This window comes from Molossus molossus, unplaced genomic scaffold, assembly GCF_014108415.1.
Source record: "Molossus molossus isolate mMolMol1 unplaced genomic scaffold, mMolMol1.p scaffold_m16_p_11, whole genome shotgun sequence".
NCBI lineage: Eukaryota > Metazoa > Chordata > Mammalia > Chiroptera > Molossidae > Molossus > Molossus molossus.
Window position 1 is genome coordinate 26581067 of NW_023425346.1, and position 19328 is coordinate 26600394.

Genomic DNA, 19328 nt, shown 5'->3' on the forward strand with positions numbered 1-19328 from the left:
GATGAATCCCAGAAGACCCACAGCTAGACACATCATAATAAAAATGACAAACATTAAAGACTAAGAAAGAACCTTAAAGGAAGCAAGAGAGAGATAGAAAGTTACCTACAAGGGAGCTTCCATTAGACTTTCAGCTGATTTCCCAATAGAAATGCTACAGCCCAGAAGGGAGTGGCATGAAGTGTACAAAGTAATGCAACGCAAGGGTCTGAATCCAAGACTACTCTATCCAGCAAGGCTATCATTCAAAATTGAAGAAGAAATAAAGAGCTTCATGGATTTAAAAAAAAAAAAAAAAGGCTAAAGGAATTTACCACCACCAAACCAGCACTGCAAGAAATGCTGAAGGGAGTGTTGCAAGAAGAAGAAGAAAGAGAGAGAGAGAGAGAGAGAGAGAGAGAGAGAGAGAGAAAGGAACACAGGCATAAAATTAAAATGGCAACTAATAACTGTCTATCAATAATTACTTTAAATTTAAATGTCTTAAATGCTCCAATCAAAAAGCATAGGGTAGCTGATTGGATAAGAAAACACCCATATATATACTGTCTACAAAAGACCCACCTCACAACAAAAGACTCACACAGGATTAAAGTGAAGAAATGGGAAAAAAATTTTCAATCAAATGGAAATAAAAAAAGCTGGTGTAACAATACTCATATCTGACAAGATAGACTTCAAAACAAGGGCCATAATAAGAGACAGAGAAGGTCACTACATAATATTAAAAGGATCAATCCAACAAGAGAATACAACCCTGGTAAACATATACGCACTAAATACGGGAGCACCAAAATATATTAAAAAACTTCTGGAGGACTTCAAGGGAGAGATCAATAGCAATACAATCATAGTGGCTGACTTTAACATGCCACTGACACCATTGGATAGAGCTTCTAGACAAAAAATTAACAAGAACATAGAGTCCTTACAAGATGAACTAGATCAGTTGGACTTCATTGATAATTAAAGAACATTTCACCCCAAAGCTGCAGAGTATACATTCATCTCAAGTCCACATGAAATATTCTCAAAGATAGACCACATGTTAGGACACAAAGCAACCCTCTACAAATTCAAGAAGATTAAAATCATATCAAGCATCATTTCAGATCACAGTAGCATGAAACTAGAACTCAATTACAATAAAAACACACAAAAATATTCCAACACTTAGAAGCTGAATAGCATGTTATAAACAACAAAAGGGTTACTAATGAGATCAAAGAAGAAATTAAAAACTTCCTGGAAACCAATGAAAACTAACACGCAACAACACAAAATCTATGGGACACAGCGAAAGCAGTCTTGAGAGGAAAGTTTATAGCACTGCAGACCTACCTCAAGAAACAAGAAAAAGCCCTGTCCAGTTTGGCTCAGCGGTTGAGCATCAGTTTGGCTCAGCGGTTGAGCATCAGCCTGTGGAACAGAGACTTCCAGGTTTGGTTCCCGCTAGGGGCACGTAACACACACACACACACACACACACACACACACACACACACAATAAACAAGAAAAATTTCTAGTTAACTTTCTAACCCTAAAACTTAAAGAACTTGACAGTAAACAAAAAGAAAAACCAAGAGCTAGTAGGAGGAAGGAAATAGTAAAGGTCAGAGCAGAAATAGATGACCTAAAGACCAAAATAACAATTGAAAAGATCAATGAAACAAAAAGCTGGTTCTTTGAAAAGACAAACAAGATCGATGGGCCTTTAGCCAGACTCACCAAGAAACAAAAAGAGAGAAACCAAATAAACAAAATCAGAAATAAAAGAGGAGAAGTAACAACTGACACCACAGAAATACAAAAGATCATTGAAACATACTATGAACAATTATACGCCAACAAATTGAACAATCTAGAAACACACAGCCTCCCAAAACTGAACCAGGAAGAGATAGAAAACTTGAACAGACCAATAACAACAAAGAAACTGAAGATGTAATTAAGAAACTTCCAGCAAACAAAGCCCAGGCCCAGATGGCTTCACGGTGGAGAATTACCGAACATTTAAAGAAAAGCTAATACCCATTCTCCTCAAATTATTCCAAAAAAATCCAAGAAAATGGAACACTTCCAAACTTATAAGGCCAGCATAATTCTAATTCCAAAGCCAGATAAAGACACTACAAAGAAAGAAAACCAAAGGCCAATATCCCTGATGAACATAGATGCCAAAATCCTTAAGAAAATATTAGCAAATCAGATCCAATGATACATCAAAAAAATTATTCGCCATGACCAAATGGAATTCATCCCAAGGATGCAAGGATGTTACAATATTTGCAAATCAATAAATGTGATATACCACATAAACAAAATGAAAGATAAAAACCATATGATCATATCAATAAATGCTGAAAAAGCATTTGACAAAATTTAGCCCCCATTTCTGATAAAAACGCTCAGCAATGTGGGAATAGAGGGATCATATCTCAACATAATAAAAGCCATATATGAAAAACCTACAGCCAATCATACTCAATAGGCAAAAACTAAAAACATTCCCCTTAAGAACAGGAAAAAGACAGGGATGCCCGCTTTCACCACTCTTATTCAAGATAGTACTGGAAGTCTTAGCCATAGCAATCAGACATGAAGAAAAAATAAAAGGGATCGAAATTGGAAAGGAAGAAGTGAAACTGTCATTATTTGCAGGTGACATGTAATTGTACATAGAAAACCCTAAAGACTCCATCAAAAATCTTCTAGACTTAATAAATGAATTTGGCAAAGTAGTAGAATACAAAATTAATGTCAAGAAATTGATGGCATTCTTATATACCAATGATGAACTCACAGAAATAGAGACTAAAAAACAGTCCCATTTACCGTCGCAGCAAAAAAAATTAACATACCTAAGAATAAACCTAACCAAAGAAATAAAGGACCTATTTGCAGAAAACTACAGGTCATTGAAAAAAGAAATAGAGGAAGATATAAAAAAGTGGAAGCACATACCTTGTTCAAGGATTGGAAGAATTAACATCATTAAAATGTCCATACTACCCAAAGCAATCTATAGATTCAATGCAATCCCCATCAAAATACCAATGACATATTTCACAGAACTAGAACAAACACTCCAAAAGTTTATATGGAACCATAAAAGACCCCAAATAGCCACAGTAATTTTGAAAAAAAAAAAAAAAAAGAACAAAGTAAGAAGGATCACATTACCAGATATCAGGTTATACTACAAAGCCACTGTAATCAAAACAGCCTGGCATAAGAACAAGCACATAGATCAATGGAACAGGACAGAGAACCCAGAAATTGACCTAAGACAATATGCTCAGTTAATATTTGACAAATGTGGTAAGAGCATACAGTGGAGTCAAGAGAGTCTCTTCAATAAATGGTGTTGGGAAAATTGGACGGCAACATGCAAAAGAATAAAGTTAGACCACCAACTTACACCATACACAAGAATAAACTCAAAATGGATAAAAGACTTAACTGTAAGTTGTGAATCCATAAAAATTCCTGAAGAAAAAGTAGGCAACAAAATTTCAGACATCATACGCAGCAGAATTTTCACTGATACAACACCTAAGGCAAGAGAAACAAAGGAAGAAATGAACACATGGACTACATCAAACTGAAAAGCTTCTTCACAACAAAAGAAACAATCATCAAAATGGAAAGGGAACCCACTATATGGGAGACCATAATTGCCAATGATGCATCAGATAAGAAATTAATTTCCAAAATATATGTACTCATACAACTCCACAAAAGGAAGACAAAGAACCCAATAAAAAAATGGACACAGGACCTAAATAGATACCTCTCCAAACAGGACATACAAATGGCCAAGAGACCTATGAAGAAATGCTCATCATCACTAATCATCAGAAAGATGCAAATTATAACAACAATGAGGTATCACCTCACACCTCTCAGAATGGCCGCCATCAACAAATCATCAAACAACAAGTGTTGGTGAGGGTGTGGAGAAAAGGGGACTCTAGGACAGTGCTGGTGGGAATGCAGACTGGTGCAGCCACTATGGGAAAACACTATGGTGTTACCTCAAAAAGTTAAAAATTGGACTGCCACTTGACCCAGTGATCCCACTTCTAGGAATATATCCTAAGAATCCTGAAACACCAATCAGAAAGAATATATGTACCCCTATGTTCATAGCAGCACTATTTACAATAGCTAAGATCTGGAAACAACCCAAGTGTCCATCAGTAGATGAGTGGATAAAAAAGGGCTGTGGTACATGTACATAGTGGAATACTATAAAGCTGTAAGAAAGAAAGATTTCTTATCATTTGAGATGACATGGAGGGACCTGGAGAGTATTATGCTAAGTGAAACAAGCCAAGCAGAGAAAGACAAATATCACATGATCTCACTTATTTGTGGAATATAATGAACTAACAAACTGATAAACAAAATTAACCCAGAGACATAGAGGTAGGGTACAGACTGACAAACCTCAGGAGAGGGCGTGTTGGTGGGGGGGGGGGGGGAATAAACCACAGAACTTACATGCATGTATGCATAACCAATGGACATAGACAACAAAGCTGGGGATGGGGCAAGAGGGATGGAGAGGAGGGTGCCAATGGGGGAAAAAGGAGATACATCTGTAACAAAAACAAATTAATAAAAATAATTAAAAATAATTCTTTAGCCGTGTACTATTTTATGGACTTGTACATTTTGTATTTTATTGGACGAGAATAAGAAAGAAACAAGTGATAGGAAAGCAAAGAGTAACAGTTGAAAAAAAACAAGTAAGATTCTGCAAAAATATATACTTTATAAAACTCTTTTTACTATTTTATTATCATTACTTAATAATACTTTTTAAAAAATACATGCTCTCTATGCATAACCAATGGACATGGACAACAAAGCTGGGGACGAAGCAGGGGAGATGGGGAGAAGGGTGTCAATGGGGTAAAAAAAGAGAAACATCTGTAACAAAAATAAAATAAAAATACATGCTCAAATGCTCTCTTGTCAAATTTTAGAAGGTCATTAATCTGAAAAAATTTACCTTTGACTTTACTTATGGTGGGAAAGTGCTCATGGTGAATTTTCAATCAGGAAATATGAGGTGAGAAATGTATTTTTGTAAATGTGATCTAACCTGTGCCTTCAGGGGGAAGAAACCTGGAGAACAGAAGATATCCTTGAAGTCATTGAGAAGGAAGGAGACTCCATTGCAGTGATCTTGTTCAGTGCGGTGCATTATTATACTGGACAGTACTTTAACATACCTGTCATCACCAAAGCAGGACAAGCAAAGGTACACACGTCGTTTGCTCGTTCTTACCCCAGACATCACTCTACCAAGAAGTATGTTAACTGCACTCCTAATGAAATAACTTTTCTGCTTGCGTAAAATTATTTAAAGAGTTAACAAAAAAGAGAATGCTTTACATTTAAAAAAAAACAAAAAACCTATAATCATTTATTTTTCCTTTTGGCATCTCCCTTTAAACTTCTTTTGGTCTCTTCTCTGCTCTCACCTCCTTACTAGCATCTGTTGTCCCAAAGTTTCCCTCTAGTCAGCAGGACAGGTGAGCTTCCTGCAGGTGGTATCACTGAAACTGAGCTGCTTAGTCAACAGGGAGCAGACAGAATATTTAGGATAGTAGCTGCATGCTAAGACTGTTTGTCACACTGTAGGTCATTCCAAATATAGTTCAGTTTTGCTTAATCCTAGGGACCTGAAAAAGGAGAGATTGTAGAATAGAAGTTGATCAGTAGGGTGAGTTTTGCACAGTTTATATTAAGGAAACCATTTTTATCCCAAAGAATCTTAAGAAATGATACTGCCTGTAACAAGATTTTTTTCTTAAGTATTACTAAGTCATACTTGAATTTGTTTACCATTTTGAAATTGTGTCTCTTTCTATATCTGTGTGTAAAAAAGTTATTTAATATTTGTTTACTTAAAGTGAGAAACCAGAGAGGAACAACACTGAACAGTTACAATTTTGATTTAAAATTCTTAAATAGCAGTTTTATTTGATTCGGCAATCAAGTCATGTACTTAAAAAGGTGACAATCAAATTTTGTTCTGAACATTAATAAATTATGGAATTAATCTATGTGTGAGGTCTAGTTAATATATTCAGTTATTGAAGCTAATGAATGGAACTAATGAAAAGAAATTTAGCACTGTTATCAGCCCTCTCTAGAAATTTCCAGCCATGACTTCCAACTGATTTGATAGATAACTGTGAAAGTGTGCATTACAAAAGATATAAAGATAATGTCTTCTTAATTTAGATATTAAATGTTAAGCATCAAAATACAGAGAAGCCAATAAAAAATCATATTTTAAAGTGTGACACAAGTAATCAGCACTCCCTGAATTCCTCCATACACATGTACGTCTCATTAACCTTCACAGAAATGAGCATGAAGATAGAGTGAAAGACCATGGGTTTTGGAATGAATCACACAGTCTGAGGTTCAAATCTTGGCTACATCATTTAATTCCTATAGGATCTTGAGCAAATTACTTAACTTTTCTGAGTCTCTGTTTTCAAAAGTGTTATTTTGGGATAACAAGACCCAGTTCATAAATTCGGTGTAGACGTTGAAGAGTATAAAATATCTATTGGGTTGCACACATTTTTCTGTTAAGGAATGGTCACCTCCCCCTTCTATTATCCTCAATATGAAGATACAGAAAGTAGCTCAGATATTCATTTTCTTTTTCTTTTTTTCCTTTTTAAAAGCAAAATACACTTGTTTACTTAGGTGTTACATGTCATTCTCATTCTTCACTCCTTTGATTGTAAAGTCATCCTCTCAGCATTTTGCATCCTTTCCTTCGCTTAAAAAATGTAATAAGTGCCTATCAACTGAAATTCTCTCAGCACTCTCAGTCAAACAAAGATAAGAATGAGCAGTTTCATCTAAATGAACCACAAAGAAGTGATAGATGTGGGAGTTAAATGGTGAAATAGCAGGCTTAGAGAGATCCATTATAAAATTGTTCTAACAAACATTTATACTCTTGCTATACAATCCCCCCTTCCTCACGGGAAGTTGAGAAAAATTTTTTAAAATGTAGACGTACAGAGCTCTCTTGGGGAGCCTATGATGATAAAGCTGAAGGAGAGGCAGAGATAATATTAAAGAAAGAAAGAGATAGGAAATTCTAGAAAAGGCTGTTAGGAGTGGCTCGGTGAGATAAAAAAGAGGGGCGTTTGCAGATGAAGTATGGTTGGAAACAAAAAGGATGTTGGGATGGAGCAATGAAAGTCAACACGAATATTTTGAAGTAGGGACTTAAAATTATGTAAAAGAAAAGTGAAGACAGGAATTGCGAAGAATATGTTAATTAAAGAAATGCATGCATGGGAAAAAAGAGCAAAAATCATAAGTGGCTTGAGGAGTTATGTTGAATCCTTAAAACATCACACCTTCATCAAGACATTTATAGAACATTAATAGCACTCAGAATCCCCAACTGAGCTTTATTCCAAATACTGCCTATTACCTCTCCTCCAGAGGCATCTCTCTCCTGACTTCTAACTATATATATGAGCTTTGTCCATCTTTGAACTTTATATAAATGGATTAATATACATTATTTTGTATCTGTCTTATTTGATCACTATTCCATTTGTAAGATTGATCCATCTTACATGTGGCAGTGGTGTTGTTTTCATTTCAGTATATTATCACAGTGTATGAAATAGATCACTATTTCCATTCCAATCGGGATAGGCATTTGAGTTTTATTTCTATTTAAAGACTATTAAGATAAATGTTACTCTGAATATTCTTATTTCTTTGAGTAAACATTCATAGATATTTTTGTTAAGTATGTAGCTAAAAGTGAAATTCTTAGAACATTAGGTATGTGTATGATCATTTTTAATCAATAATGATAACTTTCCAAAGGGTTGTATCAATTTGGCATATCCTACCACCAGCATACATGAGAGTATTTCTCTCCATTCTCACCAAGAGCAGATCTGATTAGTTTATAGTAGTAGCGTATTGACAGGTTTGTTTGTGTGTGCGTGTGGGGGTGGGTGGGTGGGTGTATGTGTGTGTGTGTGTGTGAATTGATGTATAACTGACATATAATATCCTATTAATTTCAAGAGTACATCATAGTGATGTTATATTTATATACATTACAAAATGACCCTTCTGATAAGTCTAGTTACCATCTGTCACTGTACACGGTTATTATAATATCATTGCTATATTCTCTATATTTTATATTACACACACATGACATATTTTATAACTGAATGTTTGAACCTTTCAATTCCCTTCACCTGTTTCACCACCCCAAACTCTTCCCTCCCTGGTAACTACTATTTTGTTTCCTGGCTCTATGTGTCTATTCAGATTTTGCTTTATTTGTTCATTTGTTTTCTGTTTTAGATTTTAGATTTTAGTGAAATAATATAGTATTTGTATTTCCCTGTCTGACTTATTTCACTTAGCCTAATGCCCTTTAGGTCCATACATGTTGTCACAGATAAAAATATTTTATTTTATTTATTTATTTATTATTTGTGCCTAAGTAATATTACACACACACACACACCACACACACACACACACACACACACACACACACACACCCCACATCATGATTATCCATTCATCTATTGATGGAAATTTAGGTTGTTTCCATATCTTGGCTATTTTAAATAATGCTTTAATAAACATAGGGGTGCATATGTCTCTTCAAATTGGTGTTTTGGATTTCTTTGGATAAATACCCACAAGAAGAATTCGTGGATCATAGGGTAGTTGTATTTTTCATTGTTTGAAGAACCTCTATGCTGTTTTCCACAGTGGCTGTACCATTTCCATTTCTACCAACAGTGTATGAAAAATCACATTTCTCTACATCCTCACCAACATTGTTTGCCCTCGTGTTTTTGATAATCATCATTCTGACAGGTGACATCTCATTTTGGCAATTCCCTGATGATTAGTGGTGTTGAGCATGTTTTCACGTGCCTGTTGGCCACCCATCTGTCTATCTTCTTTGGAAAAAAAGCTGTTCAAGACCTCTGCCCATTTATCATGTTTTTTAACCATTTAGCATGTGAAAAATGGTGGTGTCATCTTTATTATGTTCCTATCCATTTTCTATGTGTCAGTGACCAAGTTTTTGAGTGTTGCCCCAAGTGCCATTTTTCTCATATACCCTGTGGATTTTATTGCACAATCTTTTCTCCTTTTTTTTTTAGGGTGGGGGGTGGTATTTATTTATTTATTTATTAATATTTTTATTCCAACACTCCTTCTCTCCTTTGTCAGCCATCAATTTGTTCTCTATATCTCAGGGTCAGTTTCTGTTTTATGTATTTATTTATTTTGTTTTTTTAGATTTCATGTGTAAGTGAGATCATAGGGCATTTGTCTTTCTCTGTCTGACTTAGTTCACTTAGCATAATATCCTCTAGTTCCACAGTATTGCTGCACATAGCAAGATTTCATTTTTTATGACTAAATAATATTCCATTATATATATCATATCTTTATCCATTCATTCATTGAGGAGCATCTAGGTTGTTTTCAGATTTTGGCTACTATGAGTAATGTTTCAATGAACAGAGGGGTACAGATATCTTTTTGAATTAATGTTTTTGTTTTCTTCGGGTAAATATCCAGAAGTGGAATTGCTGGATTGTATGGCAGCTCTAATTTTATTTTTTTGAGAAATCTCTGTACTGAATTTACAATCCCACCAACAGTGTACAAGAGTTCCCTTTTCTACACATTTTTCCAGCATTTGTCATTTGTTGATTTATTAATGATAGCTATTCTGACAGGTGTGAGTTGATATCTCACTGAAGTATTAACTTGCATCTGCCTGATGATTAGTGATGTTGATCATCTTTTCATGTCTATTGGCCATCTGTGTGTCCCCTTGAGTGCAGTCTGCTGCCTATTTTTTAATTTCTTTTTTTTTTTCCCCTTTGGTGTTAAGTTGCATGAGTTTTTTAAAATATATTTTGGATATTAACCCTTCAGAGAATCTGTTACTTGCAATATCTTCTATTTAGTAACTTGTCTTTTTTTATTGTTGACAATTTTCTTTGCTGCACAGAAACTTTTCAGTTTTATGCAATCCCATTTGTTTATTTTTGCTTCTATTGTCCTTGCCTCAGGACACTAGACCCCCCAAATTATTGCTAAGAGCAATGTCAAAGAACATACTGCCTATCTTTTCTTCTAGGACTTTTATGAATTTAGATATTACATTCAGGTCTTTAATCCATTTTGAATTTATTTTTATATATGGTGTACGATGGTGGTGTAGATTAGTCTTTTGCATGTTGCTGTCCAATTTTCCCAACACCATTTATTGAAGACACTGTTTCCCCTCCCCCCCATTGTATATTCTTACCTCTTTTCTCATAGGTTAGTTGACCATATATATGGAGTTTATTTATGGGCTCTATATTCTATTCCATCGATCTTTGTGTCTGTGTTACATTGACATATTAATCACTAGAAAAATACCTTATGGAAGAGTATATTTTCATTTTACATCTAAGTGGTTCTCTCTCCCAATAAAAGTATCATTACCATGTGATTGATAAATTATATAGTTGCTTTAAAGCCACTTAATAACAGGACAGGCAGATAAAAATAAGTAAGTAAAGGTTAAAAGTTACCATACAGGCAAAAAGTCAATTGCACATTGTTGGAAAGGTTCAATTGGGCCCCTGTATTCTTATTTGATCCCCTGCCTTGCATTTGTCCCATGTAATGACCATCACTCCTCCTCTACCACTTATGGAAAAGAGTTCAAATCACTTTAGCCTTTTTTGATTTTGTATATCTAAATTATCATTTTCCTTTGCTTTCCACATAACTTATATTGCAGCTAAACTAAGCTTTTGATATGTTTCCTGTCCAGATATTGTATTTTCTCCCTCTATGCTTCCATAATTACCAAATATAAATATTTTCTGTTTCTCTACCCCAGGTCAACCACTACCTGCTTCAGGTTTGCTTTGTTTAGTCCCCTTTGTATATGCAAATACATATGGTATATTTAAATTGTCATCAAGTGCCAACAATGGAAGATCAGAAGACTGTACCATATGATTTCACTCATGTGGAACTTAGTGAACAAACTGAAATACCAAGCAAATTGCAGACAGACTTGTAGATAGAGAGCAGACAGCTCTGGTGGGAGGGCTTTGGAAAAGGTAGAGGGATTGATCAAAAAAAAAGAGAAAAAAGAGAGAGAGAGAGAAAACTCATGGACAAGAACATTAGTGTGGTAATTGCAGGCAAAGGGATGGGTGAGGTGGAAGAGGGCATAGAGGGGATAAATGGTGATGGAAAAAATTAACTTAAAAATTTTTAAAAACCTCCTAGTTCTGAATATTTTCTGAAAATTTAGAAGCTTGGCAACACTGAATCATCATTCTTGCAGAATAATGAATGACAAGGCTAAGTAACAGCTCTGTCTATTAGAGGGGACTTGAGCAGTTCAGTACAGCCTCCACCTCCACCTATTGACCTCGCCCTGCAGCACAGTGACAGCTGCCACGTGTATTTATGTTTATGCTGCAGTATTCTTACAGGAAAGGAGAAAGCGAAGTGTGTCTAACAGACTGAGCTCTTATATTACTTGACTAACTCCTGTAGAAACATAAGTGTTCGATCCTTGACCTTCTTCAAAATGTTCGTGCTTGTCTGTGTCAGGCTACATCTATCTTTCTGCTATATTTTTATAACATTATGGGAAATGTATTACTGTCCACCTTTTGCACTGTCTTGTAATTATTTCTGTGCCTATCTTAACTTTCAAATTTAAAAAAGTTATGAATGACTGATTGAGGGTGGGCCCTACAAAATCTTTCTCTGTCTCTAGAATATTCTATCCCTCCTCATCTGCCTGGGCAGCTCAGATTTTGATCACAATATAAGCACACCCTCGGATGGTAAGATGTTTTTACCTACAAGATACTGAGCCCTTTAGGGTCTCAAGGACTTTTTGTTTTTCCTCTCTCCCAAATCCTTCTCTCTCTCTCTCTCTCTCTCTCTCACCCCCCCCCCCCACAGAGCTGTTAGCTGTCTCATACCACAGATTTGTGTTTGCCATTTATCTTTAAGTACATACCTGTTTGGCCAGCGAAAGGATAAGTGAGTATACATTAGTAAGATGGACATATTGCATAAAAATCACAACTCTGTTCCCACTTAAATAGGATCAGAAAAACTTGAAGAATTACTTACAATGGTTAATTACTGTAAAAATCAAAATATTTTTTGTAAATTTTGAGTTATCTTTCATATTCTATTTTTATTCTTTGACACACTTAAGACACACAGACTGCCTCATTAAGTTATTAAATATTAAATGAACCAAATTAAGCTTGAAAAATTACCTTGAACTATTTTCCCCATCTTGGGTACCTGAAATAAATCAAACAAACTATATTTTGTGTGAGGTCCTTGCCATCTGGAGAAAGACTCAAGAAGACTCAAACTGTTTTATCCTTCCCCTTAAGTTTTTTACTTACTGCTGACAATAACTAGAAAGCCAATCAGTGTTTTTACAATTAAAAAAAAAATCTGACAGTGTTCTTGAAAGCACACCCTCGGATGGTAAGATGTTTTTACCTACAAGATACTGAGCCCTTTAGGGTCTCAAGGACTTTTTGTTTTTCCTCTCTCCCAAATCCTCTCTCTCTCTCTCTCTCTCTCTCTCTCTCTCTCTCTCTCTCACACCCCCCCCCACAGAGCTGTTAGCTGTCTCATACCTTCTTAACTGAAACATGCCCCTTACATTTTATTAACAAAATATTCCTTGCTCCCCATCTCCAATTTCTCATGTTTGGATTTGCCAGCCTCATCAATATCTACTTTTAAAAAGCCACGCTAATAGGATCTGTGTGGTTTCTGCAACAGTGCTCTGTACAAATGAGAGACAGGGGACGGCTCCTCACCTGGCAGTCTCAGCACAGGCCCTGCGCAGAAGTTTTACTGATTAAAGTACGTTTAGTGTTTTGCTAGAGAAGATGACAAGAACAAAACACCAGATATCTTCTGTTTTATTGAGAGAGATTTTGAACATTTTAAAACTACTATTCGCTGACCAAGAAATTTTATTTTAAGACATGCTGTCTGAGTAGCTTATGCAATAAAATTACAACAGAAACAAAAATCCTCAAATAATATTCCTTCGAAATTTAACCTCAGTTTAGAGAATAATTATTGACAATCATATAATTTCATTATTTGTTCATTCCTTCATTCATTCAACAATGATTTGGATTCGGATTGTGGAAAAGTAGAAGACAATTAATTGGAAAATTGCTATCGGAATTCTGTGCAAACCAGGCTGTCAGAGGAGGGGTGGGGAGAGAGTTTGCAAAGGCATCTTTCCATAGTTGTTATATTGTGATCAAAATCTGAGCTGCCCAGGCAGATGAGGAGGGATAGAATATTCTAGAGACAGAGAAGCTTTATGCAGATAGAGGTAGGGAGGTGTGAGGCACCCAGACAGGGGAGCTGGAAAGGACCAGTCATAAATGTAGGTGAAAGCCTACCAAAGAAAATGAGTTACATTCTGAAGTCTGTGGGTGGGTCTTTGAAGGGACACAGGGAATCTTACAGTCAATGTGACTTAGCAAGTTCGTGGAAGGAAGGCAGGCTGGACGTTTTGGAATGGTTAGGAGACTACTACAGCAGTCTGGGGGCTGACTATAAAGCAAGTTGACTGAACACTGCCATTATTTCTATGTGGTGGTTTCAATACAATACAACCACATGTGAACCCTGTGGGTAATTTTAATAAAATCCGTTAAAAATATATTTGTTTATTTAAAATTTTACATGAAGTAAGTACTCAAGTGTAGAGTTTATGTTTTTATCAATTTATATTGTTTTAATTTCTCTTAGAAGCAGTATAATAAAAACATTAACTGGATAGCTGTAAAGAGATTTGGGAACGAGGAGTCCTTTATTTTTATGATGCTGCCATCTAGTGAAGTTTTGTAAACTCGTTTTGTGGCAATCTCTTTCAAGTTAGTTTCTTCTGGTCTTTTCATCAGAATGGTTATATTGTAATAATTATATTTTATGTCATTTATGGGGAAAGAACTGTACAAGCGTTAAAGCATATTGTAGGAGCTGCAAATGATGTTTAATTTTTTTAATGTGGTCCCACAGATGTGACCACGGGGCTTTCAATAATGGCTAAGGTAGGTAAAGTCTCATGGTCTCCTCATGGTGCCATTCTTTGGAACAAATTGGTAATAAAACAAAAGTGCTGACTTTTATATTCCTTGATTCTTCTAAGAGAATTTGAGTTGTAAAATTGTATCTATGAAAAGTTGAGCTGTGAAAAATGTTAGTTTGCACACTTGGGTATTGATAACCTTTAAATCTTGATAGACATTAATTGTATTTCTTTTCTATTACTCTTAAATCTTATATTAAAGTGGAACATCTGTTGTATTTTTAGGATATGTATCGCTTATTTTTTTGTGAGAAACAAAACCCAAATATACCCCCCTCAAAAAAATGAGTTATATGTTGCCAGTAAAAACTTTTTCTGAAATGCTAGTTTTGTCCACATTATAATGAGCAAGGTTTCTATGAAGTTTCTTTAATGTATTGAGTATATTTTCCCCCTTTATTGATTGTAGAGAGAAAGGAAGGGGAGGGAGAGAGAGATAGAGACATTGATGAGAGAGAACATCGATTGGCTGCCTCCTGCATGGCCCCCACTGGGGATCGGGCCCACAACCTGGGCATGTGCCCTGACTGGGAGTCGAACTGGCGACCTCTTGGTACATGGGTCGACGCTTAACCACTGAGCCACACTGGCTGGGCTCTATTGAGTATTTTTAAATACAACTATGCTCTAGGGTGAGAGTCATAAAATCTTTTCTGCAACAGGTGGGACAGTGAATATTTTAGGCTTCATCAGCCTATGATGTCTGTTGCACTGCTCAGTTCACATGCAAAAGCAGCCACAGACAACATTTAAACAAATGAGAGGGTTGTGCTCAAATATAGCTTTATTTCTTAAAAACAGTTCATAGTTTGTATCCTCTCTTCTAGGGAAAGTACCTATAATATCAGTTTGGGTTTATTTCTTCTTAAGAGGTGTTAGAACAATCTAAAATTGGCCCATCTGCAATTATATCCTCCCAAACCTCAACTGATAGATGTTTCTTCAAAGTGGCAGGAAATTTAAAGTTTTGAGAATGTACTATTTTATGTGCACATAGTAAACTAGCAATAGAAGAACTGAGAGGTAAAACATTTTTGCATAGTAAACTATCACCCCCTTTTAATGGTTAGTTGTTTTTTCTTTTTAATTCATTCAGGTGCAAAGTTGTCTTAATGTGGAATGAGTCACTATATTCTCTAAGTAAAACTTAACATTTTGATATGCAGAAAGCTAAATGTTTTTGATGGCTATCCATTAAATTAGAAAGTTACTACTTGGGTACTGTTTGGATCATATAAATTCACTAATCCAGGTTATCTTTCTCAAGGTATTTATTTTTAAAACTGAATTCGACTAGGCAGACATACAAAACACTTGAAGCCCTGCAGGTAAATAACAAGGTAGGACAGAGTCAGATAATAAGAAGCAGTTAAGGATTCAAGCCAACATATAGGGAGAACACAGCGTAGAGTCAAAATTAACATTATTTTTATGGGTTGTGTTGGAGAGGAACAAACTTTCCTCAACCATCAAGGTTCTTCTGGCGGGATTAATAATCAAATAGATATGAGACAGATTAGCAAGAAAAAACAAGCAAATTTAATACATATATATGTACGGGAACCCCACATACACGAGAGTATCAGATTCCCCTTGCAGAATTGGCCCAGAGATAGGAAGGGAACCCGGGTAAGTAAGATGTCCAGAGTTAGGGATGAAATCATGTACCTGGGGGGCTTCACCGGGTCCTTGCAGGATGATAAGAAGAACAGATGTTTAGTGAACAAAAGTTTGCCCTGCCCTTTAGATAGGTCAGAAGAAGTTATCTCCAATAATACCTTATTATGTATGGACGAGGCCCCTAATTCAAGTTTTTTAGGTAATTAAAGGGAGGGGCAAAAGTTTTTCTTGAGTCTGCTGCTAAAGTTGTCTTTAGCTCAAAGTAATCTGCATACGCTAGGCACATCTTGGGGTGACTTATTCCCAACCCCCACACTCACCTTTGTGTCAGCTGACTGAGGCAGGACCTGGTCTCAGGAATTAAACTACTCCTCCTCAGGAATCCTGTTAGACTCAGCTGGGCTCACTCGTGTATCTCTAGCTAAATAAAGGACAGTGGCGAGACCAGCCAATTCAGGCTGAGCTCTTTGAGAAGGGTTCTGATCTCCATTCGTTCATCCTCCATCTGGCCAGTAGGTTGGCCCAAGCTAGTCCTGCTTTGCAGAGATGGCAGAGGGCAAAAGAGAGCAAGTCTGCCCACTCAGGTGCTTTAGGGATTCTGCCTGTGTTATGTGTGGAACATTCCTCTGGTCAAAACAACTCATCTTTCTGATCCAAATGGCAGAGAATTGAACCCTGGCCACAGTGGGAGGAACTGAAATTACACGGCAAAGGACATAAATACAGGAAAGGACAAAGAATTGGAACCAAGACAGTGTACCACAGCATGTATACATGTGACTGATTAAATCAAATGTGGCCACGATGTGGAATTAAGTGATAAACTGGAAACTCCTATTAATTCCTTCAGTTTAGTAGAAAACACTACAGCAATAGTTTTCCAACTTTTCAGTACAGCAAAGCTTTTCCACTCTTAAAAATCAGAGGACCTCAAAAAGGTTTTTATATTATATCTATTTATATTCACTGTATTATAATTAAAACAAATTTAAAATATATTTATTTACTTCAGAACAGCAATAACAAACTCATTACATCTTAACATAAAATATATTGTTACAAAAAAAAAATATTTTCTGAAATGGACCAAAAAAAAAGAATGTTTTATATTTTTTATATTTGGTAAATCTCTTTAATGTTTGGTTTACTAGAAGACAGCTGTTTGGTGTTTGTTTTTTAAATCTGCTTCTGAATTCAATCTCTTGGTTTTTTGTTTTTTTTTCTTTGTGAAGAATAAGAAGAAAAATGGTTATACGTAGTCAAAAAAAGCAGTAGTTTAATTGTGAATATTATTTGATACTGCTCCAGTATTTGACAAGTGAGAACTTCTTGGGAGTTGTAGTGCAGAAACAAAATACTGTACTTTCTATACTTTGTTACAATAAAATGGTTGGCTTATTTGCATTTTGAATAGATTTTTTTTATATATATTCATGATATGTAACATCAAGTATTGGTCGTTTGGTTCACTGAGCTATGAATATTTTCACTCAGCTATGAATATTTTCCAATTATTTACATATTTCATTACGTATTATTTGAAAGTTATGTATCACTACTCACCTAATCAGAAATATCTTTAAATACTGGGAAGGGGTCATATTCATAGACGTGAATACAAGTTTTCCAAATTTAATTTCTTTTAAAAATCATATTTTTTTATGGGAAACTAATGCTATGAGTCACTTTCCTCTAATTGACAGACTCATACAACTCATACTGTTGTCCATCGGTTTCTCTGTCAAGAAAAAATAAGATTATTTATCAAGTAAAAATGGCTTGTGCCGATTGCACCTCACGTAATCACATGAGTGCATTACTTTGAGGCAACCATCCTGCTTCAGAACGGGGTCAAATATGTTATGCACACTTCCCACATTAAACCTTAAACTACGAGAATTAGGTTTTGAGATTTAATACACACTCATCATTTTTACAGATTATCCAGGAAATTTTTAAGTAAAATTATCTTTCTCCCTGACACCTCGCAACCGAAAGGCTTTGATCTGCAGTGACCACTAGTACAGTTGGGTGCCACTGCCTTGACTTATGCCAGGGTGCCAGCAGTCTTGCCCATCACTGCTTCTGCATTGTCATTGCAAGTCTCAGCACAGCGAAGAATGAACAGGAATGTCTTTCTATTACGAAACTGTTCTGACCTCAAGGAGTTTTGCGAATGTTCAGGGTCTCGAGAGCCACTGATGGACCAGATCCTTGTCAAAGATTGTCTTAAAGATAATTGTGCTTACTGTTTCCAATCATTAAGCAAATTTAAAACGTGTTGTTATGTTCTCTCCCAGGGTTGTTTTGTGGGCTTTGATCTAGCGCATGCAGTTGGAAATGTTGAACTCCACTTACATGACTGGGGAGTTGATTTTGCCTGCTGGTGCTCCTATAAGGTACAAACGAGCTAATATGTTTACATCTTCTTATGCCGTATTAACCTAATTAATAAACTGGATAGGTGAACTTTTTTTTTTTCTTCCTTTATTGATTTTGGAGAGAGAAAAAGGGAGAGGGAGAGAGAGATAGAAACATCGATGAGAAAGAACATCGATTGGCTGCCTCCTGCAGGCCCACCACTGGGGATCAGGCCTCAACCTGGGCATGTGTCCTGATCTGGAATCGAACCGGCATCCTCTTGATGCAGGAGTTGATGCTCAATCATTGAGCTACACTGGCTGGGCTAGGTAACCAATTTTAACTATTTGAATTATTTTCCTCCATTTCTTTTATTAGTACATTTTCTGATTTTAGTTAATTATAGAATCATACAGTAGAATAATATGATAATTAAATTCTGGTGTTTTCATCCCTTTTAGCATATTTATTCCTTCAATTCCCCAGCTGCTATAAAAAGTCAGGAGGTTATGGGGGAAAATCTACACTTAAAAATTAATTTTTAAAAATTAAAAATTTTTTAACTTAAAAAAATATTTTTTTAAAAATATTTTGAAATATTTATGGAATCGAATTGGTATTGACTGACGTATGAGGACAATTTAATTGACAGGGAGCATAGAAATGAAACCAATTTTAATTTAAGTGTTTTTAAAATATGATATTTTTATCATCATTTAAGTACTTTTGTGACAAAATAATTGAAATAGGTTGCAATTAGATTGACTTCAGTGGAACTGTTATCTACTAGTTGAGACAAAATTTGGCCAAAAAGTAAGAACTATCTATTCTCAATTAATAATTCTATGTTCCATTTGTTTTTCTTTGAACAAGGTGACCCAAACTTCTGTTTAATTATGCTTGCTCAAATAATCACACATTTTGAACTGGTCAAAAGTCGGTTTCTTAAGAAAAAGTTCTGATTACATTGTTTATCTTTGTGATACATTTGGATACACCCATATAATATAATTTATTTTCAATCCAGTATTTAAATTCAGGAGCAGGAGGCCTCGCTGGTGCATTTGTCCATGAAAAGCACACCCATACAATTAAACCTGCGTGAGTATCATCTCTAGGTTC

At 35.6% G+C, this 19328-nt stretch overlaps 1 protein-coding gene across 4 annotated transcripts in view; it reads left to right on the forward strand.

Annotated features, from left to right (window-relative positions):
• Positions 1-19328, forward strand: part of KYNU (kynureninase) — a 98315-nt gene that overhangs the window by 51891 nt on the left and 27096 nt on the right. For 2 of the 4 annotated variants that reach the window (XM_036254660.1, XM_036254659.1), the window contains exons 8-10: positions 5127-5273; positions 18146-18244; positions 19234-19307. In XM_036254660.1, the coding sequence (XP_036110553.1) occupies positions 5127-5273; positions 18146-18244; positions 19234-19307 (320 nt within the window). Of the gene's footprint in view, positions 1-5126; positions 5274-18145; positions 18245-19233; positions 19312-19328 lie in introns of those variants that run through there. The other 2 variants (XM_036254662.1, XM_036254661.1) reach the window with 2 other exon arrangements.